Genomic DNA, 25,687 nt, shown 5'->3' on the forward strand with positions numbered 1-25,687 from the left:
CAGACATGTTTAAATACAATAAATATAAGCAACATATTATTCAATGCTTTTTACTTTTGCATTAACTTCTAGATTTATATATTAAGTAGCTCAAGCAATTGTCCAAATATTTAAACTAATTTTCTTACATTCTCACAAACTTATCATTGACAGAAATAGTCAGCTTAACAGTCTTTCCATTTTTATTGAAATCTTTATTACTAGCAATCATGCGATTCATTAAAGCTTTGTTTTCCTACCTCCACGAGTGCCATCTAATATTGCCTTTTTTATCTAAAAGTGCTCTTTTCCTTTAAACCTAGCCAAACAGCCATGTTGAGTGAAGTACGGTAGATTTTAATAATATGCATTAATGGTGTAATTACTAAATTTTTGTGTCAATCCATGTTCATATTTACTGAAAAAAAATGTGCTGTTACTTTAATTCAGTATTGGCAGCGCAGCAAGACTTGGAAACCATATTTGCGGAAAACGTGTGCATGCTAGAAATAGAACCGATGCCTATTTTTCACGCGACACGCAAGTGTGTTGGAAGCATTTGCAGGCAAAATATAATAGGAAAATATGTTTATATGTAATTTTGTACACAAATACATATTCATTCATGACATTTTGATGTTTGAAAGTCTATAGGTTGACATATATTCAGATATAAATGTAATTAAAAAAAATAAATTAACAATTATCGATTTTCAAATAGTGCACCTGTCAAACATAGTCTATTTTGCCGTCAGTACTGTTGACGGTGTCCTTTATCAGTAGGCTTTATATTTATGCTCAACATGAAGTATAGATATCGCCACGCAACTGACACGCAGCAGAAACATGACAACAATGTCAACTTTTTTTTACCAGAACCCCAGGTGCCGGAATATTGTTTTTTTTTTACTGCAATAAAACCCTGGCTTGTTTTGCAATGTGTGTGTGAGCCTGTTTAGAAATGTTGTAAAACTAAGATAACATTTAATGGCATGGTTTTTGTCAGGTTAGTACACGGAGGCAGAGGTAAGTGAATTCAACACAGTCTTTATTTAAACAAGGATTCGTGAGAGGGAAGGAAGTGCAATCTTGGTGCGGGTTCTGTGGAGTTCGTGTCCATGGAAGCCAGGTGCCCGATCCCTGACACTACAGCCCCCCCCCCTCCAGGGTCCGCGCCAGCAGGCCTTAATCTCCAGCGTAATGGGGGTCTGCCTCGAGGTCGTGGAGTGGGTTTCTCAGGATGCTGGGCATGAAACTCAGTAAGTAGACTTGGGTCAAGGATGTCCTGACAAGGCAACCAACACCTCTCTTCTGGTCTGTAATCTTCCCAGTCTATTATGTACTCTAACCGCCCTCCACGACGCCGTGAGTCTAGGACTTCCTTAACTGTGTAGATAGGCTCCGCGTTGATGGGTGGTAACGGGGGGTTTGTCATCAGGGACTGGTCTGCAGAGGGAACAGAACCAGGTAAGTGATGGGGTTTCAACAAGGAGAAGTGAAAGGTAGGGTGGATGCGGTACTGGGCGGGTTGGTAGACAGGGTTCTCCTTCCGGTTGGTGTCTGCAAAAAGTTGCTGGTGATTGAACGCTTGTTGAAGGTGAGGGTGGGCTTGGTTCCACACCCGTTCGCTGTCGCGGAACCAGTCATTTAAGGCCAGAACAACTGGCTTGTGGATGGTATCCGGATGTTAGGCTGATGGTGACATTGAGCATGGCAAGGAAAGACCTCCAGACCCTTCAGATAAACTGAGGTCCCCTATCGGAAACTATGTCTTCGGAAACACCAAAGTTACGGAATACATGGTTGAATAATAATTTGGCAGTTTCAAAAGCTGTGGGGAGGCCTTTTAATGAAATGAGCTTGCAAGCCTTGGAGAATCTATCTATGGCTACTAGGATACAGGTGTTACCTTCAGATGCCAGGAGATCCATAACAAAATCCACACCAATATGGGACCAAGGGTGTTGAGGAATAGGTAAGGGTAGGAGCTTTCCAGTAGGTAATTGTCCAGCTTTCCAGTAGGTAGAGTGCGCACCCGTTGATGAACTCCAGGATATCCTCCCTCTTCCTTGGCCACCAGTATTTTCTCTGAAAAGATGATAGTGTTTTATTAACTCCTGGGTGACCAGTTCCGACAGAGGAATGAGCGTCAGAAATGAGGGGAACTCGATAATCTTCCGTCACATAAATCTTACCTACGGGACACATTGGTTGAGCTGGCTGGTTCTGGGCTTGTTCACGGAGTACTTCGTCAAGGTCCCATTGAATTGGGCTCACAAAGAGTTTGGTGGGCAAGATGGACTCCACTTCCTTCTGGACTTCCTCTAGACTATGTAGTCGGGATAGGGTGTCGGCTGTTGTATTCCTTGATCCCGGACGATAAGATATGAGGAAATGGAAATGTGTGAAAAATAGTGCTCACCTGGCCTGGCAAGGGTTAAGTCTTTTGGCTTCTTTGAGATACTGTAGGTTCTTGTGATCAGTGAGTACAAGGAAAGGCCGCCGGGCTCCCTCTAACCAGAGTCTCCATTCCTTGAGGGCCAGCTTCACTGCCAGTAATTCCCGGTTGCCGATATCGTAGTTTCTTTCCGCAGAGGATAATTTTCTAGAAAAGAACGCACAGGTCATTGGTTTCCGAGCTTGCTCAGATTACTGGGATAAGATGGATCCTACCCCCGTGGTGGAGGCATACACTTTCACAATGAATTTTTTCTCCGGGTCTGGGTGTTGTAGTAAGGGAGCTCTTGTGAAGGCGTTTTTTAATTCTTGGAAGGCCTGTTCTGCTTCCGGGGTCCACTGGAGTGTCTTGGGTTTACTTTCAGTAGAGATGTTAATGGTGAAGTGATGATGCTGTAGCGATCTACAAACCATCGGTAGAAGTTTGCGAAGCCTAAAAATCTCTGGAGTTCCTTGACAGACTTGGGTGTAGGCCAGGAAGTGATAGCTTTGGTCTTACGGTCATCCATCTTAACCCCTCTTGAGCTGATCTGGTAACCGAGGAATTCTACAGAGGTCTGGTGAAAGATAAATTTTTACGCCTTCACAAACAGGGAGTATTTTCTAAGTTGCTGGAGTACCTGGGTTACGTGCTGCTGGTGTTCCTCTTCATTTCGGGAGTAGATGAGTATGTCGTCGATGTACACGAGGGCGAATCGGTTCAGGAATTCCTGAAGGACCTCGTCCATAAAAATCTGGAAAACCGAAGGGGCGTTTACAAGACCATATGGCATCACTAGATATTCGTAGTCACCGGCTGGTGTGATGAAAGCTGTTTTCCATTCATCTCCTTCTCGGATCCTGATCAGATTGTACGCACTTCTTAGGTCTAACTTGGTGAAGATGCGAGCGTCACAAAGTTGTTCTAGGGAGGATGGAATTAACGGTAGGGGATAACTAAATTTCACTGTGATCTTATTTAATGCCCGGTAATCAATGCAAGGTCGTAAACCACCATCCTTTTTAGGGACAAAGAAGAAGCTAGCTGCCGCTGGTGAGGTAGATGGTTTAATATATCCCTGTTTCAAGGTTTCTTCAACATACTGACACATCGCAGCTTGCTCTCGAAGGGACAGAGATTATATGCCATGACATCATCAATAGGGTGTGGACAGCCACGCATCTTTCTATGTAGTCTCAAAGATTGCCTGCATGCGTACGAGATGTGCGGCTGTCAACAGCGAATGCACGAGGTGAAAGATGAGACAGAAGTGGGACTGCTTGTCGAGCTCGTCAGCCGTTTGAAAAATGTGCGGATGAGACTGTGTGCGAGACGGAACAAAACACAGAATGTAAAGTATACCCGGGGCAGGCCTTAAAGCAGCCTCAATAAACACACATCTAAAATTCGAATGCAATATTTTTGCATTTGAATGTGGATTTTTATTTTAAATTTGACGAATATTCGAAATTCTTTCTTTTTTTTGACAGCCCTACGCAATACAGTATGAGACCAAACTTCAGCATGTCTCAACACAGTAAACAATACAAGTGTTTCCTAACAACAACAACTGTCCTAACGAGAGGCTTTTAACTTTACACTGCCCACCACTGCACTATTCAATTACTCGGATCAGATTAGGGCACAAAAAAACTGATCGGGACATCCCTAGTTTTAGTTATTTTAGAACATCAAGATAAACTAAATGAAACTGGAAAATGTTGTATCGTCAACTGGCTTAAATAAAAGTTTATGTATTTCATTTCAGTTAACCTTTATTTTATTTTACACTACTAAAATGTTATATATATATATAACATAAAATGTATATAACATTCTTATAATAATGTCATAAAATGCAAAAACACTTATGCAAGGGAATCGTGCCCACAGCTAAAGTTTAGCTGCTAAACTGTGAACCAAAATATGTCTACTGTAATGTATGAAGAATGACAGAAAAAAGTCACTTGTCTTAACTTTTAATTAGAATGCAGAACAGCTGTATCACAGGAGCACCAGCCTAACAGTGCGTTCACACCGCCGCCGTCGAGAGCGTCAAAGTTGTTGGAAGTCATTCATTGTCAATGTGAGCCATCGTCGAGCATTGCTACAGCACAACTTGGATTTTGAGAACGTCGAGAAGAGTTGAAAACAGGGCCACTTTATAGTAATGAGCTATGACGCGGTTCGGCAGCAACCAATTGGAACGTAGAAGTCCACCGCTTGAAAGGATTCCAGATAATGTAGCCTAAACTTTGGGTTCGAACACATAAGTTCCTTAGCAAAGTGGAGGAGAGGTTGATAATTGATCATTGTTTGCATACAGGGACATAAATAAATAAATAAAATGATGCGTGGACCAAGGTGTCTGAGATTGTTCATGTTCCTGGTGAGTTGCTAATGTGCAGTAACCTTATAGGAATAATAATTTAATGATATAAAAAAAAATAGTACAATAGTCCCAGTTTACTTTTAAACCTTTTAAACAAATTTCCCTGATTCTACTTACATTAAATAAAGTTTATACCTGATTATACTTAAATAATTTTTTCAATGCAGGACTTTTACTTGCATCAGAGTATTTTTACAATGTGGCATTAGTGATTTATACTTCGTCCACAACAATATTTAACGAGATTTACGTTTTATTGTTCCCTCCTTGTGGTTAGTCTTGTAAGGGAAACAGGTCAATTTAGCTCAAAGGGAATCATTTAAGATTTTAAAGGGAATTTGAACAGAATCACTGTTTCACGGCTGATCACTGAGACGCCCTGCGATTCACTGAACGAGCCGTTTAACATCAAATCTGCACTGGATATTAATATACAAAGTATAGTGAAAACACTATTAATAAGCACAGTAACAAGATCGGCAGAGCACACGTAAGAGCACACGCACTCACACATTCATACAAGTTGCAGGAAGATAGAAAGTTAGGGAAGAATGAGTTTAAGAGAATGAAAACGTGGAATCCCAAATTTACAGCAATATGTGAAATTGCATAGACATGAACAACCATCAATCACTTAATTAACCCTCGCATTGAGTTCCTCAATGAAGTTAAAATTATATTATATACACCAGTACAGATCAGAGTCTGGAGGTACTTGCATTGCCTGTGTAACGGGGTTCCCTTTGATGTCATTGAAAAGGGGGTTTCCCGATGTCGCTGATTGGCTGGAAGTTCAGTAGTCATTGAAGTGACGTCTTGGGAAGCCCGTGGTGGGGCACTCGAGGTCAGACTCGGAGACACAGCATTACAAAGAATAGAAGTAAAGTTTGACGAGACTAGGTGGTGTTTCTCCTCATCGTGCCTAAGTAGCAGCAGGTGTGCAGGCCGACGCACGCTGGAACCGCGCTCAAAGAATAGTGATGACTAAAAGCAGCAGCTGAGAAGCAAATGCTAAAAGCAGACATGACTAATAACAGAAGCAAAGCTAAAAACTAAAAGCAAGATTTGATGGTGTCCTAAGTATTTAAACTGCCACACCTCAAATGTTTTCTTGACCAATCAGATATTTTCTTTGCTCAGGGTATCATAAATCATATGTTATCTTATCAAGCACGTGGTCCGAATTCTCCCGCTTTTGCAGGGTCTAATTTTGGACATGATTCCTATAACAAGAATATGATACATTTGGCAAATAACTGATGGACTGTTTCAAGCTAACAGATTCAAACACGTACATAATAAACATGAATATGTATCCTTTAAACTATCCAATAGTTATTAAAAGACATACTCAATAAGTGATTATAACATGATAGTCAAATGTGTGGGCTACATATAAATGAATATGGAGTTAAAGAGATGGTTCACCCAAATAGCAAAATTATGTCATTAATAACTCACCCTCATGTCGTTCCAAACCAGTAAGACCTCCGTTTATCTTTGGAACACAGTTTAAGATATTTTAGATTAAGTCCGAGAGCTCTCAGTCCCTCCATTGAAGCTGTGTGTACGGTCTACTGTCCATGTCCAGAAAGGTAAGAAAAACATCATCAAAGTAGTCCATGTGACATCAGAGGGTCAGTTAGAATTTGTTGAAGCATTGAAAATACATTTTGGTCCAAAAATAACAAAAACTAGGCTTTATTCAGCATTGTCTTCTCTTCCGTGTCTGTTGTGAGAGAGAGTTCAAAACAAAGCAGTCTGGATATCCGGTTCACGAACGAATCATTCAGTTCACCAAATCGAACTGAATCGTTTTAAACGGTTCGCATCTCTAACATGCATTAATCCACAAATGACTTAAGCTGTTATCTTTTTAATGTGGCTGACACTCCCTCTGAGTTCAAACAAACCAATATCCCGGAGTAATGCATGCACTCAAACAGTACACTGACTGAACTGCTGTGAAGAGAGAACTCAAGATGAATACCATCTTCAGTTCTCTCTTCACAGCAGTTAAAAACATCTGTTTACATCGAATGATTCGTTCACCGGATATCACAAACTGCTGTGTTTTGAACTCTCTCACAACAGATCCGGAAGAGAAGACAATGCTGAATAAAGTCATAGTTTTTGCTGTTTTTGGACCAAAATGTATTGGAATGACATGAGGGTGAGTTATTAATGACATAATTATGATTTTTTGGTGAACTAACCCTTTAAGCGTTTATGCATAGGGTATTTTAAAATGTACAAAAATATATTGGCTAGATAACAAAAAATACGTATACGGTCTTCAAACACACAAAACATTAGCCTTTACAGGCATAATGTTTGAGTAAAGAAATGGTGTACTATTCAAACAGTTATTTGTCGGCCCTTTAATCGGAGATCTGTCTCACCCGGGCTGTGCGTCAATCTGAGTGGGAGCGGGTGAAGTGACAAGCACTGGTAAATATGATGTGTTGGATTAACTTAAAAAAGATATGCACCATTTCTGCAACACACTTTTTAAGTAAACCCAACTTGGAACATTTTTACTTAAAATAAACAAGATAATCTTTGTTATATGAACTTAAATATTTGAGTTCACTCAACATCCTTTACTTAAAATATTCAACATTTATATAATCTACCAAGTCATTACAAGTTGTTTTAACTTAACATTTAAGCTCATTTATATTTAAAAAAATACAAATTGTCAACTGAGTTGAACCAACAGACTTTATTTTAATGTAATAAGATAGAATCTACTAAGTAATTGCAAGCTGTGTTTACTTAAATTTATTCATTTAGCTGACGCTAATCAACTTACAATTGCTATATATGTCAGAGGTCGCACGCCTCTGGACCAACTAGGGGTTAAGTGTCTTGCTCAGGGACACATTGGTGTCTCACAGTGGATTTGAACCCGGATCTTTCACACCAAAAGCATGTGTCTTATCCACTGCGCTAACACCATGATATGCTTTTTGACTTCTCGTCTTTAACTGGAGAAAAAAAATGAACCGACACTGCATGTCTTTAGAAAGCTTTAAATGACTACTTAACAAAATTAAACAAATCGAAAACGAAAACTTTTTCATTATATAATCATAACCCATAAAGATGCACTTCTCTAAAGGTGCATCTTATTAGGAGTCAGGATCGGCAACTTCATCCTTGGGACACAGACTCCTATTCAAATATCTCCTTACTATTTCCCCCTGTCACATTTATGATAATTACTTTTGCCGGTGCTTTACAAGCTTAATCCTATTGCGTGTATTTGACTGCATAACTGGTCAGCTGTGCTGCTGCTGCAGGACACTAAACAACATCAAGTCTCTCTTGACAGTCGCGGTAGCACAGTCTTTCGTTGTTTCCACCAGCGCAGCAATTTATTTATTTTTTCATCACTAATTGATGGAAGTCTAAAATATACAAATAAGACGAAGCCTCAAACAGACACGACCCGCGTCTGAACTGCGGCGTGAAAATTAAAAATATTTGTGCTGAAATGCAGGGCTCTACTCAGCCATACAGAAACACTGACCCTGGAGGAGGGCACAAATTAAGCCCTGGGGTTAGGGCATGGCAACTGTTATTCTCTGCTATGGAGCCCTGCATGGGTCTTAAATTTAGGCCCTTTAACCCGGCCCGTGTCCGACATCAGAATTATCGGCCCGAGCCCGTCTTTTTTCCTCCTTCTCCTTAAACAGTTTATACATTAATATAGTCCAGTTTTATATTTGATATAAAGTGATTATATTTCGTTTTTATTAAGATTAAGGTTCATTCATGACTGTGATCTGCTTTTATTTGTGTGCAGTCACAATATCAACAAATGTTGTGCTTTTGTAGAATGGGGAAAAACGTGCTTTCTGCCGTGTAGTCTTTAACAGGAGAACAAAAATGAACCGACACTCAGCAAAAAAATGCCTCACAGACATGATAAATAAATCTATAGAAAGCTTTAAATGACTTCTTAATGAAATAAAACAAATGAAAAACTGTTTCATTATAATCATAATCAATCAGGTGCTTTGGCAAGCTTAATTTTATTGTGTGAACTTGAACACAAGACTGTTCAGCTGCTGACGGCACGCTCTGCTGCTGCGGGACACGAAACACCGTCAAGTCACTCTTGACAGTCACGGTTGCATGGTCTTGTGTTGTTTCCATCAGGGCGGCAATTATTTTTTTTTTTTCATCAATAATGTATGCATGTATAAAAATATAACAATTAGGAGAAGCCTTAAACAGACCAGACCCGTGTCTGAACTATGATATGAAAATTTGCCTCAAGGCTGGCCCGAGTGGCGTAAAAACGAGGAGGGGGTCCGCCAAATGAGGTGCCGGATAGAATTTCGGAGGTGCCGGATCTGGATCCTGTGATGATGTTCCGGCACAAATTAAGCACTGTATATATACAGTACAGACCAAAAGTTTGGACACACCTTCTCATTCAAAGAGTTTTCTTTATTTTCATGACTATGAAAATTGTGGTTTCACACTGAAGGCATCAAAACTATGAATTAACACATGTGGAATTATATATGGAATTATATTCATAACAATAAAGTGTGAAACAACTGAAAGTATGTCATATTGTAGGTTCTTCAAAGTAGCCACCTTTAGCTTTGATTACTGCTTTGCACACTCTTGATGAGCTTCAAGAGGTAGTCACCTGAAATGGTCTTCAACAGTCTTGAAGGAGTTCCCCGAGAGATGCTTAGCACTTGTTGGCCCTTTTGCCTTCTGTCTGCGGTCCAGCTCACCCTTAAACCATCTGGATTGGGTTCAGGTCCGGTGACTGTGGAGGCCTGGTCATCTGGCGCAGCACCCCATCACTCTCCTTCTTGGTCAAATAGCCCTTGATGCCTTCAGTGTGACTCTACAATTTTCATAGTCATGAAAATAAAGAAAACTTTGAATGAGAAGGTGTGTTCAAACTTTTGGTCTGTACTGTATTTTTTATATTTATATGTTTCCACTGCAGTCTAAAGTACCGGGAAGATTAGGCAAATGGTCTGGTGCAATGCTATTTCACGACCAATTCGTACATATTTTACGAGGTGACTTATCGTATGAATTTGTACGACCTCACTTACGATTTTATACGATTTGCAGTGCTTTAAGTGGCCCAAAAGAGGTGCCGGTACTCTAATATAGCCTATATATATATATATATATATATATATATATATATATATATATATATATATATATATATATATATATATATATATATATATATATCGTTTTTTTTTATGACTCCCCTCATCCCCTGAGATAACAACAACTATATTGCAGGGGTTTTATATACAGCAGTCAACAGACGACCGTATAAAAAATAATAAATAATTTTATTAGTTTGTGGATTTGCTTAAGCTAGAAAGAGCTACTGAAAATAAATAAAATGTGCAAAAGGATTTTGAAAAAATACCCTTAGAATAGGGTGACCAGATGAGATCGGCTTAAATTCGGGACGGGCTAGGGGGGTTAGGGGGGTGTCTGCGGTCTTGGGTGATGGGATGGGGAGCTTATGATATTAGACTTCGTAGCCTACAATAAAAGATAATGAATTACAACCCTTAACTAAACACATTTTTATTCAAAGTTCAACCGTCTGTCATTACTCTTTAGTCTGCCACAAGAAACAACAACATTAAAATCATGAACTCAAATGTCATTGTAAAAAAAAAAAAAACAACAAAAAAAAAAAAACAATGACTGTTGTAACAGTACGTAAATCAGACCTTTCTGTAACGCTAGCGCTAATGAGCTTAAACTTATTTTTTGTACACAGTGCCGCAAACTGTCAATCATTCCTGTATGCGTGTCCTCCTCGCAGCTGCAGCAACTTGCGCTCTCTTCATCAATCTTTAAAACAAAAAGGGGACAAAAAGGTCGTATTGTCTTTGTGAATATAGATTAATTTCATAAATGAATATCTAAATTCGTGCCTAGCCGCCTACGGTATTTTTTTAGAACTTAGAGAAAATATGCTGCAGCCAATGAGCAGCCGGCGGGGGCTGGTTGCAGGACGACTCAACCTCCGCAGAAAGTTTTTAATGTTTATCAGACAATAACTACTCAAGATTTTGCTTTAGTATAATTTTCGGGACAATTAGGGCCAGATTCGGGATTCGGGACAACCGTTTAGATTTCGGGACTGTCACGAATTTTTCTGGTCTGGTTACCCTACCTGAAAGAGCTACTGCATTACTTCATTAGCTTGCTTCTGACCTGCAGCGATATCATTCAGTCTTGGTGGGGTGACAGCCTAGCCTGGTAATACCAACCTCTTCTACTTCACTTTGCTTCATAGATAGAGTCTGTAATGGCATAATAGAGAAGTGTCTCTTCTCTCGCTAGGGGGCGCTTGTCTGAAGTTTAAAATCATTGGTTACCCGTAAGTCAATCAGATACGTTTAGTTGTGACGTATGTTATGCGCCTGTACAGCCGCATCAAAGCACAGACATCATGCATCGAACTCAAATCTATGATTGAACTTCCACTGTAAACCCGTTGTTAACACATGATGATGCGAGCGAAATACCGGAGTGAACATGGCTGTAAACGACTTTTGCAGATTATGCGAAGTTAATCTACGCATCTACGTTACGGCTATTAGCCTGCCCTCTGTTCGTTGATTGGCCCAGCTGTTTTCAGACCGGTGGCAAACAGAAAGCTCTGACGCTGTATCAGACTGAGTACAGAAGCGAAATGAAATTGAGCGGAAGTAGGAAGTCTGACGTAGTCAGGCTAGTGTCAGCCAACGAGTCATCTGATTCTGACCGTGTTGTTAGTACTCAGAGTTCTCAAGGGTGTATGGGTAATGTAGTCTCTGCTCTCGGTGGGTGAATTAGGAAGCTTGCATTGTAAAGGGCATTCTGAAAAGAGGCAGCGCAGGCAAAAGATTAAAACCTCTATTAAAACAGATGTCCAAATGAGCGTACCGGTAAGCTAAAAGCACGTTCTGGGCACACGGAGAGGTGGCGGTACGCTCAAGAGCTATATTTGGAAGTGGTATTTGGAAGGGGTAGTACTGCGTACTGGTGCGTACCGGCCCACTTAAAGCACTGAAGATTTGTCTAAACCCCAGTGACAGTTAGGTTTAGGGGCGGGGTTAGGTGTAGGTCATTCTTACAAATTAATACGAATTGTGCAACTCGTAAAATACGTACCATTTGGCAAAAAATCGTATGAATTTGTTATAAGAATTTGTACAAATAAGCCACCTCGTAAAATATGTATGAATTGCCGTGAGATCGGGTTGTCTGTTGACGTAGGTCTGCGTGCATTTCGGACTTGCATCCATGGTAGTTCGGACTTTGCATGTTCAACTCGGGAGTGTTGTCTGCGAAGACACAAATACGGTAATTCTGCAAACAGCAGCGTACTTGATAACATCAGTCAGCTCGCCTTGGCTACTGTAATTTTCCTCACTGTATATTTACAATTAAACAAAATAGGATATCAAATACCACTGCCTCCTTTCGTTTTCATTTAAACATAATAATAGCCGCAGAAATGTAGGCTACTTAGTTCAGAGAAATGTGTATATATACAGCCATTACAGTGAAACAAAATTGTTTTGGAGAAGTAGGTAAGGACTATCTTTGTGACATAGGTGATTTTGTATGTTTTGCACTGGTGTGTTGGTTAGAACACATAAGACTCAGTTGAACCAAAGTTAGGAGTTTACTGTTGATTAGGTTGAGTGGAAACAGTGAGTGGTGTGAAAATATCAAAGAATAATAAAAAATATTAGATATACAGCTGATTAAATAACATTCACTCAAGCAATAATACAGGTTACATTATTATAGTTGTTGCAGTACACATTTGTCCACAAGGTTTCATCGCAAGCTTACTCATGGCATTAGATATAAAAGATGTCATTACAAGGTGTCAGAGAAACTGTGCATCACATAATATATATATACTAGTGCTGTCAAAATTAGCGCGTTAACGCATTCGATTAATTTGAAATATTTAACGCGTTAAAAAAAAATAACGCAATTAACGCGGTTGCAGTTTTTTTTATTTCCAGTTGTGGCCTATGTGTGTTCAACGTGTAAAGAAATATGGATAAGACCAAGGAAGGACTTTTAGACGGAAAGTTTCAGTATAAAACTGCCGGATTACTCTTCAGTCTGCCACAAGAAACATTACTCTTCATTTAGTCTGCCACAAGAAACAGCAACATTAAAATCATGAACTCAAATGTCATTGTTTAAAAAAAACAAAAACAATGACTGTAACAGTGCGTAAATCAGACCTTTCTGTAACGCTAACGTTAATAAGCTTAAACGAAAATAAAGAAATAATTGTGTAGCGGAGTATTTTTTGTACACAGTGCCGCGAACTGTCAATCACTCCTGTGCGCGTGCATCACTGTCCTCCTCAGCTGCAGCAACTTGCGCTCTCTCTCTTCATCAAGCTTTAAAACAAAAAGGGGACAAAAAGATCATATTGTCTTTGTGCATAGGCTATAGATTAATTAGATAAATGAATATCTAAATTTGTGCCTTGCCGTTACGGTATTTTTTTAGAACTTAGAAAAAAGATGCTGCAGCCAATGAGCAGCCAGCGGGGGCTGCAGGACGACTTTAGTATAACTCACAACGAGTTTCACACACCTTCTCCGGCCACGTTGAGTTGTTGACACTTAACAGTGGGAAAAGCGACACATGCGCTATTCACTTGTATAACTTAAGGGTGAATGGGTAATGTAGTTTCTGCTCTGGGTGGGATTAATTAGGAAGCTTGCATTGTGAAGGGCGCTCTGAAAATCGGCAAAAAGATTAAAACCTCTATTAAAACAGATGTCCAAATGAGCGTACCGGTACGCTACAAGCACGTTCTGGGCGCACGGAGAGGTGGCTGTACGCTCAAGAGCTATATTTGGAAGTGGCGGTACTGAGTACCGGTGTGTACCGGCCCACTTAAAGCACTGGCAATGACTATACTTTGGAATTTTTTTGCAGTCCACTTAGAATTCAACATGGAAATCATTTTAGTTTTTTATTGGCATTGATTGTTTTGAAATTCAAATGCTACTTACATGCCTGTGTTTTTATTTCTGTAATAAATATGGCTTTCAAGCCAACAGTTAATTTGGAGGATATTGATGGTTTATGCAGGTATGTTGTTTACATGAGAAAATCTGTGTTACAAGTTAAACAAAAATTCCAATAAACAATCATATTTTGAATTTAAATAGTTTCTTTGTCTTGAGTTTACATTAATTATTTACATTTTACATTTACATATCCAAAAAGTTTCAGTCTTTTATTTGCGATTAATCGCGATTAATCGCGATTAATTTTAAAAAATTGTGCGATTAATTAGTTATTTTTTTTTAATCGATTGACAGCACTAATATATACACAAATATAAACAGATAATAATAATATAAATCGCAATCCAGAGATGTTACTCATATTATAGGGGCACTCAGGCTTAGTTATACATATTGTAACAGGCAAACATTGGTGCTTAGGCGGATTGCCAGGATAACAAATAAACAAGCTCAAGGTAAGCTACATCACTGGAAATGTAACCAAGGGGCTTGCTGTTAAGCATTCCATCCACTTCAATGAGCATTGTTTGTAGTACTTCCTCTGTTAAGACTTGGGAGCTAACTGTGATGTGAAGGGCAGTCTTGACAGACTTAATTTCTCTTTCCCAAGCACCTCCAAAGTGTGGATCTCCAGGTGGGTTGAAGTGGAATGCCATTTTCTGTTTAGCTAGATGTAGCTGGATATGGGGAGTAAGTGACACAAAGACTTCTCGCAACTCTCTTTGTCCTCCATGGACGTTAGTGCCATAGTCTGAATACAGCTCAGCAGGTGTGCCACGGCATGCTTCAAATCTCCTCAAGGCCATTAGAAAGGAATCAGTATCAATAAATGTAAGGAGGTCTAGGTGGACACTTTGTGTTGTGAGACATTTAAAAATTATTCCCACCCTCTTTTCACATCATCTGCCAATCTTGACTTGAAATGGTCCAAAACAGTCCATGTCTGTAGTACTGTAAAATGGAGGTTTGAGTAGTCTAGCTGGTGGAAGATCTACCATTTTAGGAATTACTGGTTTTTCCATTTCTGACAGTCTTTGCACAAATGTTGTTGTTTATTGATAGCTTCCCGCCCTCTCAGTTTCCAAAAGTTATAATCTGCGACAGCTGAGGAAATTCAGGGTCTCACCAGCAATCCTGAAAACTTTCTATTCTGGGGCTATAGAAAGTGTATTGACTCAGTGTATCTCAGTGTGGTATGGGAACAGCTCCAGTCAAGACTGCAAAGCCCTGCAGAGAGTTGTGCGCTTAGCTGAGCGCATCTCAGGGTCTGCTCTCCCCTCTCTGCAGGACATCTACCTCAAACGCTGCAGAAGTAGAGCTGCAAAAATCATCAAAGACTCCACCCACCCCAGTAATCATATTTTCACTTTGCTGCCATCTGGTAAGCGCTACCGTAGCCTGATGGCAAAAACTGAGAGACTCAGGAGGAGTTTCTTCCCCCAGGCCATCAGGCTCTTAAACTCTAAACCAGCTTCTTAACATCCTCATGCCTCCACTTAATGTTCACTTTATCTTTTTACTATATTCACTACCTCACATAGACACACTGACAGTGTCGCCCTGTTTTGCACATTTGCTTCTTGTACATTCCTGGGTATCTTAATATTTAAGACTACAGTAAAATGCATATATGCACATTGTACATCCCTGTACATCTTAATATTTAAGACAGTTTACATTCATGCACATTATTATGCGTTCTATATTTAATTCTACAATATACATTTTTTATATTTTATTCTTATATTTTTATTGTTTACTTTTATTTCATTCTTACATAGCTTTATTTATGTATATTTTTATCTGTGTTGTTTTCTTTAATAATTGCACTGTCCATGGAGCGGACCTGACTCACATTTCACTGCTGGTTATATATGCTATATATAATTTTGTATGTGACGAATAAAAATCTTGAATCTTGAATCTTGAATAATACTCTTTTTATAATAATACTCTTTTACACGACTGAGGTGTCCTTGAGCAAGGCACCGAACCCCCAACTGCTCCCCGGGCGCCGCAGCATAAATGGCTGCCCACTGCTCCGGGTGTGTGTTCACTGCTGTGTGTGCACTTTGGATGGGTTAAATGCAGAGCACGAATTCTGAGTATGGGTCACCATACAGTACTTGGCTGAATATCATGTCACTTTCACTTTCAAATAAAGGAGGAGCCGTTTCTGTGCATGGAAGTTCTTAAACGGTTGATATCAAGAATAGAAATCTGTACTAAAAACCTTGTGATTACTGATATAAAAAATAAAGGTTTTTACTACACTGAACAAAATTTGGAGAAGGATTTACCTGAAAAATCTTGGAAACAATTTTCACTCAGAAAAGGCTAGTTAATTTATAAAAAAGTAAATGTATGAAAATACAACTCAAAAAACAGTTAAAAAAAATAATAATAATAAAAAAAAAAAATATATATATATATATATATATATATATATATATATATATATATATATATATATATATATATATAACCTTTTTAATTATTCATGGCCCAGTTCATAATGGGAAAAATTATATCATAACTTTTTTTTTACTTAAAAAGTCCTTGTAAACATAACAAACAATTCCAAGTAAAATATACTAATAAGTTAAAACTTAAATTTTTACTAATATAGAATTTACTTTATTTTTTTATTCTTGCCTGAACTAAATTATTTAATGTAGAAATTACATTTGTTTTTATGTAGTATTTACTATTTACAACTAGTAAGAAATCAATTCTTGATATCAACAATTATATTTAAATGGCAACCTATTTGGACATTTAACTGGTGAAAATACAATTAAAGATATCAATAATTATATATTTTTTTACTAGTTTCTACTTTACTAAATTTAATTCCTGATATCAAAGATTGGCAATTAAAGCTGCGGTAGGTAACTTTTGACGCTCTAGCGGTTAATAAACAGAACTGCTTGCGTCTTGCGGAAGAACATCGTAGCCGGAACTACTTCTCTCTGTTTATGTCTATGAAGAATCACAAAGGTACTGGGTTACTCCGCCGCGGTATCCCCGAAGCAATCTAAAATAGTCCGAATATAAACACTTATTATAGGTGCACCCTAGTGATTCAGGACAAGCCAAAAACACGGTTTGGAAAATCGATTCATGGTGTACTCGCTTATTATATACATTTTTCTACATTGTGAACACAAACAAAGTTACGGACCGCAGCTCTGATTGGTTGTTTCTTACTGGGAGCGATGTATTTCTGCAAATAGCAATAGGACACTGGGAGGAGCCAGAGGAGCTTGATTTTTTCACAGATTATCTGTCTCATATTCTACTGTCAGGACATAATGACAGGTTTAATAAATATGTAAAAAATATTTTTTTACAAAAGTTCCCTATAGCACCTTTAACTAGTAAAAATGTATTTGTTATTTAATTGTTGATATCAAGAATTATCATTTTTACTACTGAAAACTGAATTGTTGATATCAAGAATTCATATCCTGAGAATGAATAAAAGTCAAAATGGCTTGCCATACTTGGTGGAGCTGAGTAAGAGTATATAATATGTGATTGTCTGAAACTGAAATTACCCTTGAAAACAGTGCATCTCTCTGAAGTTCAGTATCACAGTATATTACATTCTTAATCTCATCCTTAAATCCCTGTCCTTAGATCGTCTCGGTTCCATACGTAATCCTTGTTCCCTGATGGAGGGACCGGTGACATATGACATATGGGGTCTCCATATGTTGTTCGACATAACTCATAAAGACGGACAGATATTATATATATATATATATATATAGGGAAATATTGTTTGTGTATTCTAATAGCATCTTCATTATCTCTTTCTAGTCAGTGTGTTATATATATATATAAAAAGACAGAGTGAGTCTGATACATGTGTTAATGCTGCAGTTTAACCAAATGCAGTGGGGCTGGAACCAAGATGACTCCAGAGAAGAAACTGACAGGGTTTTAATATGATTTACTGTGTTAATCACTCCAGCTGATAAACATAACTTACAGTAATTTTTAATTTTATTAATGAAGAACAAAGTCATCAACTGTTAGAGTTGATGAAGTAGGGGAGGAGGAGTTAAAGGAGCAAGGAAAATGTTTTAAATTCGTGGAACTGGGGGTGGGGTTTGGGGCGGGTTAGAGCCAAGTTAAATAAACATACTGTAAGTAAATACATAATACATAATTATTAATAAGAATTATTGTGATAATAATCAGACTTATTCATTTGGAGACTTATTTTCACCAAAGTAATCTCCATTCACTAGCTTTCAGGCATCATCCCTGTTGATAGGAAAACATTTCAGCAGATCTGACAGTGTTTCCTCCACTCTGGAATAATGGTGTCAGTTATTTGCAGGAGGGCAGGGTTTCATATTTTATTGAAGCCCTCCTTGGCACTGCCATTGGCTAGCGGAGCCCCACCTGCTGTTAGCATTCCATTGACTCCCATTCATTGTAGCGTCACTTTGACAGCGAATAACTTTACATCTGAGGCGTTTAAAGACTCCATTTGTCCATTAATTATTTCTAAAGAAACATGAAAATGTATAAAAGGCCCCATTACCTTGTATCTTACGTTATGGTCCCGTAGAAGCAGTTTTTGTAAAAATAGGCTAATGATTGCGTCATAACTTGCAACCCTCTCTCGCACAGTAGAGAAATTACAGAATTGACAGGAGGAGAAGCTCGCAGGCAATCTTTCACTGTCTATGAGGGAATCGGGGGGACGTGGAGGCATAAAGTCAAGGGAGAAGCCCATATGGAGTCCATAAAAGCAACGGGACAAAATTGTTCAATATCGTCTGCAAGATTCGGTGGGTGATTCAGATTTCTCTTGGCACAGCGATTAGAAGACTTACAGGTTGCTCACGTGACATCTACGTCATCAAGCTCAGTTTGAGTCTGCACAGTACGCTCGACCCCCGGGAAGTGTGTGCTTCTAATTGACTTCACTTGTCTCCGTTGAATCCAATGGGGTCACTGTGTCCATTTCTTTTACTGTCTATAAATATGGCTATTCGGAATGTGAAAGATTTCACTAAAATCAAACCATGAAAACCATGTTTAGATCTTAAATAAAGTAAAATGAAGTGAAAGAGAAACTTAAGGGGTTTGAAATTTTGTTTTCCATATTGCATATATTCCTGTTCACTAAATAATTGTGCAAAATTATAATTAAGATTTGCTGTTTTTACAGGTTGTGTAACGCCGCTGAAAACAGGAAGACAGAGGACAATGGTATAGAACATTAATTTAGACATTTCATCATCTAAAATAACAGACATACCTGCTTATTTTATTTGTTTTTCATTCATTCATTCATTCATTTTGTGCTAGACAAATGATTATAATACTTCATCATGAATGTGTGTCATAATCCCATACAGGCTCTGCGTCACAGAACGAACAATGCAGGTAAGTCTTATTTTACCAAAGAGACACACAAGACACAATCTCACATGGTAAATAAATACAGATAATATGAGAATTGATGTTCTAAACATTTTCTCACTTCCTGAGTTTTTCCCTTCTCTTCCTGTTCAAGCACCTCAGCAGAACAATGACAACATTAACATTGTCCTTCTGGGGAAAAAAGGAGTTGGGAAAAGTTCATCAGGAAACACCATCCTGGGAGAGGAGAGATTCAAGTGTGGAAGAAGTCTGTCTGCTGTTACACAGGAATCTACTGTTCAGAGATCAGTGATTGGTGGCAGATCTGTGTCTGTTATTGACACTCCTGGGTTTTTTTGTACTAATCTTTCCCAAGAGAAGCTGTCGAGAGAGTTTGCGAGAAGTGTGTTTCTTTCTTCTCCAGGAGTTCATGCGTTTTTATTTGTCGTGCCGTTTGGCAGATTCACAAAGCAGGAGGAAGAGATATTGGAAAAAGTGAAGAAGGTTTTTGGTAAAGATGTGCTAAAGCATGTTATTCTCCTCTTCACATATGGGGATGAATGTATCAGAGAGAGAATGGACGAAGAGATTGATGGGAATGATGTTGTCAGAAGAGTTGTTCAGAGTTGTCAGGGTTATCACGTCCTCAATAACAAAGATCTGACAGACAGACAGCAGGTCAGTGATCTTCTGATGAAGATTGACTCAATAGAGAGGAATCAGGGCTACTACACTAATGAGGTGTATGAATGGGCACAAAAGTGGCCATTGGAACAATATGGAAAATACTTAAAGACTATTTTAATGAAGTGATTGCTTTTCTCCGGAACCGGTCTTTAAGTTTTGATAATAGCCACTGGAGACAAAGAATGGCTCCGTATACGAGACTATGATTATGATTTTTTTTTTAAAGGCTTACAGCAGAAATTTCATGACGTAATGCATATTCATCCAGCATCTATTAACAGCATTTTATGCTCATTTGCATAATGCAAAATATATAATTCTCAACAGTTTTGCCTATTAAATTATTAGAATATAACTTTTCTAAAGAAACATTTTACTACGAAAATCATCTGCTCTGTTACTCTACATTTGTGCGCTTAGTGTTTTTAAGCTCAGAAGTGTTTATACTAAGTGGATAATTTATTCAGTGTAATTTTCAAACGTGCTGATGTGTTTATGGAATTCATTAGTCTGACAGATGCTGACTCTGCTTAATAATAAACACAGATAAGACCTTATTGTCAAGTTACTTTTTTAACCTTTTTATTTATTTAGTAGAAACATTTTCACTCAGAAATTGCTAAACTTCCTAAACTATTACAAAGAAATAAAAAGTAACAGTGAAATATAGCTGCAAGGAGCAATTGTGGTGCCAGGTACAACTGAGGCAGAATGAAGAGCAAACATCAGTCCATCTGCAACAATGAGCAAGCAGAGCCATTTAACATTATTTTACTCAAAATGGCTGTAAATAAAGGGTATAAATACAACCACTAGTAATATGATTTATTGGTTTAACACTTTTGACTAATAGGTGGCGCTATTGCCAAACTGATGTGGAATTGTCCTTATTGTGCACAAACTAATTAGTTCAAAATCATATGACTCTATGAACACTAGACATCATATAACATACAACTTAGAGAAACAGAAAGGCTGCTGATATTTCACTGACGCATGAAGTGAAACATCAACAGAAGCATGACTGACAGCGAATGTTTAAACACCTGTATACCCTTTTATTTTTAAATACTCAAGTACAATGAAATGTGGAGACTTCTTACTTCAAGAACATTTTAAGTAGATATATAAGTTTATACATTTGAATAAATCTTGTCTATTGTTCATTTCACAAAAGGACTGACACATTTCTCTTGTAGTAATTGTCCTTCATATGTTTTTATGATCTACATTTATTCATTTAGTAGATGTTCATACTGTACCTGAAGAGACTCTATACAACAATCTCACCTGCATACGTCCACATCTTTGAATACAACGTAGTTTTATTTTAAAGCTGTTTTACTGATGTTCATATTCATTAATAGAGTAATCTCTCAGTCTCAGCTCTGTTTTCTCTGCTGGACATGTTGATATTCTGTTCTTCATCTTGTCTGACTCCTGACATCTGTCTCTTCATCATCATGTCAGACACAACACTGACTGGATACACTGACACTGACTTTGAATGTGAAATATCATTCATTTAGATTAGATTGCTATTAAACATAAATAATTTCACGCTGATGCGAATCGCTTTTGTAGCTAACTGAGGCCATCTGCTGGTTAAAACTCTAAATGCAGAAAGCGCAGCAAATATATAAATATATTTATGTTTTGCAAAATGAAGGCAAGCGTTTATTTATGTATTAACTTACTGAACGTTACTTGTCCTACTAACTTGTGTTTGTTTGGGGAACGTCAGTGTTGTTGCTCGTGTTTCTGAACGGACTGTGAAAACTGCAGCACCGCCGGAAGTTCACTCCACGCTTCCACTCGTCCTGCAGTCGATCTTCCGCGAGACGATAACAATACACTGGAGTTATCAACGGATTTAACGATTAAATCGTTTTTACGACACGCGACACCATAATAATGTCTGACAACGAAGACAAGTGAGTTCTGAATGCGTCTGTCACGGTTTTTATGAGATGTTTACTGTCGTTTAAAGTCACTGAGTGTGTAAACAACACGATGAGATCATTAGACACCTGTAAAGTAAATATGTAAGGAGTAAACGATATATTTTAACATGTTTATGCGCTTTCTTGTCTGGACTGAATGTCGTGGGCTCGAGCGTGTGTCTGGTTTATCTCATGGTCGTGTGTTTTGTTGTTCTCAGTTTTGACGACGGAGATTTCGATGATGTTGAAGATGAAGAGGCTCTGGATGATCTGGAGAACGTGGAAGATGTGAGAACAGTGTTTTCTGACAGGTGCACGTGATTTCACCAAAAACAGCTGTGTTCCCGGATCAACATCCCATCAACCAATCAGACTCTTCAGGGAACATCTGTTTTAGGCATACACTCAGGATTACACTCTTGTTATTTAGCTATCACTAAACTGATTTTAGGAATACATTATGGGTATGGTTAAGTCTGGATTCAGGATAAGTCAGTGATGTTGATCCAGGAACATGTCTGTCTTTGTAAAATCACAGCAACTGTTCTGACAAACAATCATTGACTAATATAGATCAGGTTTTTCTGTATTAAATGAAGCTTGTTGGGACCAGACATGTTTGCTTGCATTGCCACACTATGAGTGATTGTTGTATCACATGTGAGCAGTGTTGCTAGATTGGAAATGTCCAAGTATCGTACCAGAAGTTCAAAATTATCGTATTTGGAAGAAAATTACCGTACATGAGTCAAAAGAGTTATTTATCCTTTTAAATCAACAACATTTTGACACGACCTGCAAATTACCACAATAGATAACAAAGGAGAATGGTTGGACGGAAGCAGTGCAACAAAATACTATCCCATTATTTTCAGTCACTTTCTGCTTTGCGGTGCATATAAAAACATATTAAAATTATTTTGCTCTGTTGCGTTCAGTGTAGAAGGAATTTAGCTGTTTCTGCGTGGTGCAGTTAACTCCACATCTCATTGGAAGACTGCGTGTTGCCAGACCACAACATAGTGCTCGTTTGCTTTAAAGCAGGGCAACATCCTCTGAGGTGCACACGAACACATTTAGAGGGTCTGTAATGAGCCGATTTCGTGTATGAGTAAAGAAGCCCTATGACTGCAACTGCCTTCAATTAAATCTTCATAAAAATCTGAAATTACCGTACATTAGAGGATCTTTTTCATTATTGATCGTACAGAGGTAAAGATTATCATACGTCTAGCAACACTGCATGTGAGTTTAAGTACTTTTAATGAAAATAAGGCAGTTTTAGAGTTTCAAGCTCAGAATCCAAAACCCACTTGAGTACTTTAGGTGCATGTTTTAGATCCATGAGATTTTGTTTCTATTTTTTGACATTGTTAGTGTCAATTAAATCAATTAATACCCCTAGCATTCTTTATTGTAATGCAGAATATTGTATAATAAGAATCTTTTTACATCTGGTAAGTATTTGTATTGAATGTAATTTAGTCTCGGTCGTTTCTCAGCTCATAATCTCAGTTACGGTTTGATTGTGCATCAGTGTCAAGACTCTCCTGACAGTCTTATGTGTCCGTCTCTCTCTCTCTCTCTGTGTGTGTGTGTCTCTCTCTCTCTCTCTCTGTGTGTGTGTGTCTCTCTCTCTCTCTCTCTCTCTCTCTCTCTCTGTGTGTGTGCAGGAGGATCAGGAGAACGTCCAGATCCTGCCGGCAGGTGAAGGACAGCAGGCCAATCAGAAGAGGATCACCACTCCATACATGACTAAATACGAGCGAGCGCGAGTGCTGGGAACACGAGCACTACAGATCGCGTGAGTGACCTCTGACCCTTCTAACACCACATACACATCAGTTCTGAAGCAAACACTAGCGTATACACAGCGGAGTGCGTAGCCTTTCAGAGTAAGCTCTGTTTGATAGCACTGACACACACACACACACACACACACACCAGAGTGTTTCATCCCTGTCTAGTGTCTGTGCTGTCTCTCTCTTGATATCACGACTGATGAAATGTCTCTAAACCGTTTTTTTTATTATTATTATTATTAATATACTAATACAGTATTTATTAATGTTTTCAGGTTTAGTTTTCTGGTTTTGTTTTTGTATTCTCAATTAGTGTATTTTTTATTTTTTTTTGTTGCAAAAGCAGCATTTCTGATTTACCTTTAGTTTACATCTTATTTCAATTAACCTTTTTTTCATCATTTCATATTAAGTTTTTTTTTAACAATAAAAACATGAACTTTATATCTTTGTATCATTTATCAGAACAATAGACATTTATTAACATTTCTGTAAATGTGCCAGTATTCAAAATATTTTAATATATATTAATGCCTTAGTCACGTAAAGCAGTTTAGAGCTGGACGATGGATGGTTTATTTGAAAATATATGAAGTATCAGACAGTTGAGATTTGCAAACTAATAAATGGTCGTAATGCTGCAGTAATCATCAGTGATATCACTTCCTGTGTGACAGGATGTGTGCGCCGGTGATGGTGGAGCTGGAAGGAGAGACGGATCCATTGCAGATCGCCATGAAAGAGCTCAAGTATGACAAAACACGCTATTGCATTACTGATATAATAAAGTTTCATTAATTATTCATGATTTACTTATTTACGTGATTACAGACATTTAAATACCTGTACGCTCTTAATAAAAACTATAATTTTCTATGGGGAAAATATATATTTTATTTTACTTCTTGATTTAGATTTTAGAGTAAAATGATATTAACAGTGTATGGACAAAAGAACTGACACATTCTCAGAATTAGTGTTTTTGTGTGTGGTATGCGTTGTAATGCTGTGTGTGTGTGTTGATCAGGAGCAGGAAGATCCCCATCATCATCCGTCGGTATCTGCCGGATGGGAGTTATGAGGACTGGGGCTGCGACGAGCTCATCATTACTGACTGAGAATCTCTCTCTCACACACACACACTCAGATGTGTGTCACTGCAGTGTTTACAGCACAGATCTCATGTCTTCTGCTCTGGAGTGTTATACTTCATCCAGCAGTACATGTGTGTGTCCGCAGGAGGGCAGCAGAAACACACGACTAACACCCAGTGCACTGAGGAAGAGCCCACTCTCAATTTCATTTGATTTCATCTTCATTCCTTTGTTTTATTCAGGAAATATTAAACTCTTTTTGTAGAAAATCATAGGATGTGCTCTTTTATTTTCTCATTATTGTTGTGAAACAATGTGACATTATCTGTAGATTCACACTGAATGTGTTTAACAGTTTATACTAAATGCGTGCAGGTTAAAACTGTTGATTACCACTAAATAAAAATAATTAAATTTACAGCTGTTCATTACAATAGTTTGTAAAAATGGCAGCGTTAAAATTTTGAATGAATTGGATTGTTTTTGAATAATGCTCAAAAAGTGGTGGAAACTGCAATGATGTAGCATATATATATATGTGTATATATATATATATATAAATTCTTGAAAGTTATGTCTGATAAAGTTCGCGCCATGAAAAGTGTTTCGCGGGACTTCATTCGAATTTGTCAGCGATGACGAAGCGTTTCCACTTAACTGGCGCGCGAACGGCGGGATCTAAATGTAAACAGGCTATTGATTGTTTGCGCGGGTTAAAGTGTCTGAATTCACCTTTTGAGATGAAACTACTTTTCTAAGTGGAGGAAGTTCTGCTGGTGTAGTTCCTGTGGGTGGAGTAGTGTCCGTGAAGAGCGTCTCTGCGGGTCTAAAAGAGAAATCACAGTGTGAGTAACGGTACTTTTGAATGAGCTGTAAACGACCGTTAAAAAAGCT

The 25,687-nt window shown here is 38.2% G+C and overlaps 2 protein-coding genes across 2 annotated transcripts; both read left to right on the forward strand.

The window, feature by feature from the left end:
* Positions 1 to 1,159: 1,159 nt before the first annotated feature.
* Positions 1,160 to 20,190, forward strand: LOC113076665 (GTPase IMAP family member 4-like). The gene is made up of 4 exons (XM_026249355.1): positions 1,160 to 1,238; positions 19,074 to 19,114; positions 19,264 to 19,291; positions 19,422 to 20,190. The coding sequence occupies exons 1-4, from the start codon at positions 1,220 to 1,222 to the stop codon at positions 20,078 to 20,080; spliced, it is 747 nt and encodes a 248-aa protein (XP_026105140.1). The 5' UTR covers positions 1,160 to 1,219; the 3' UTR covers positions 20,081 to 20,190.
* Positions 20,191 to 21,727: 1,537 nt separating this feature from the next.
* LOC113076660 (DNA-directed RNA polymerases I, II, and III subunit RPABC2-like) lies at positions 21,728 to 25,067 on the forward strand. The gene is made up of 5 exons (XM_026249353.1): positions 21,728 to 21,888; positions 22,116 to 22,185; positions 23,571 to 23,701; positions 24,377 to 24,448; positions 24,727 to 25,067. The coding sequence occupies exons 1-5, from the start codon at positions 21,869 to 21,871 to the stop codon at positions 24,815 to 24,817; spliced, it is 384 nt and encodes a 127-aa protein (XP_026105138.1). The 5' UTR covers positions 21,728 to 21,868; the 3' UTR covers positions 24,818 to 25,067.
* Positions 25,068 to 25,687: the final 620 nt, after the last annotated feature.

This window comes from Carassius auratus, unplaced genomic scaffold (assembly GCF_003368295.1).
Source record: "Carassius auratus strain Wakin unplaced genomic scaffold, ASM336829v1 scaf_tig00020973, whole genome shotgun sequence".
NCBI classification, from domain to species: Eukaryota; Metazoa; Chordata; class Actinopteri; order Cypriniformes; family Cyprinidae; genus Carassius; species Carassius auratus.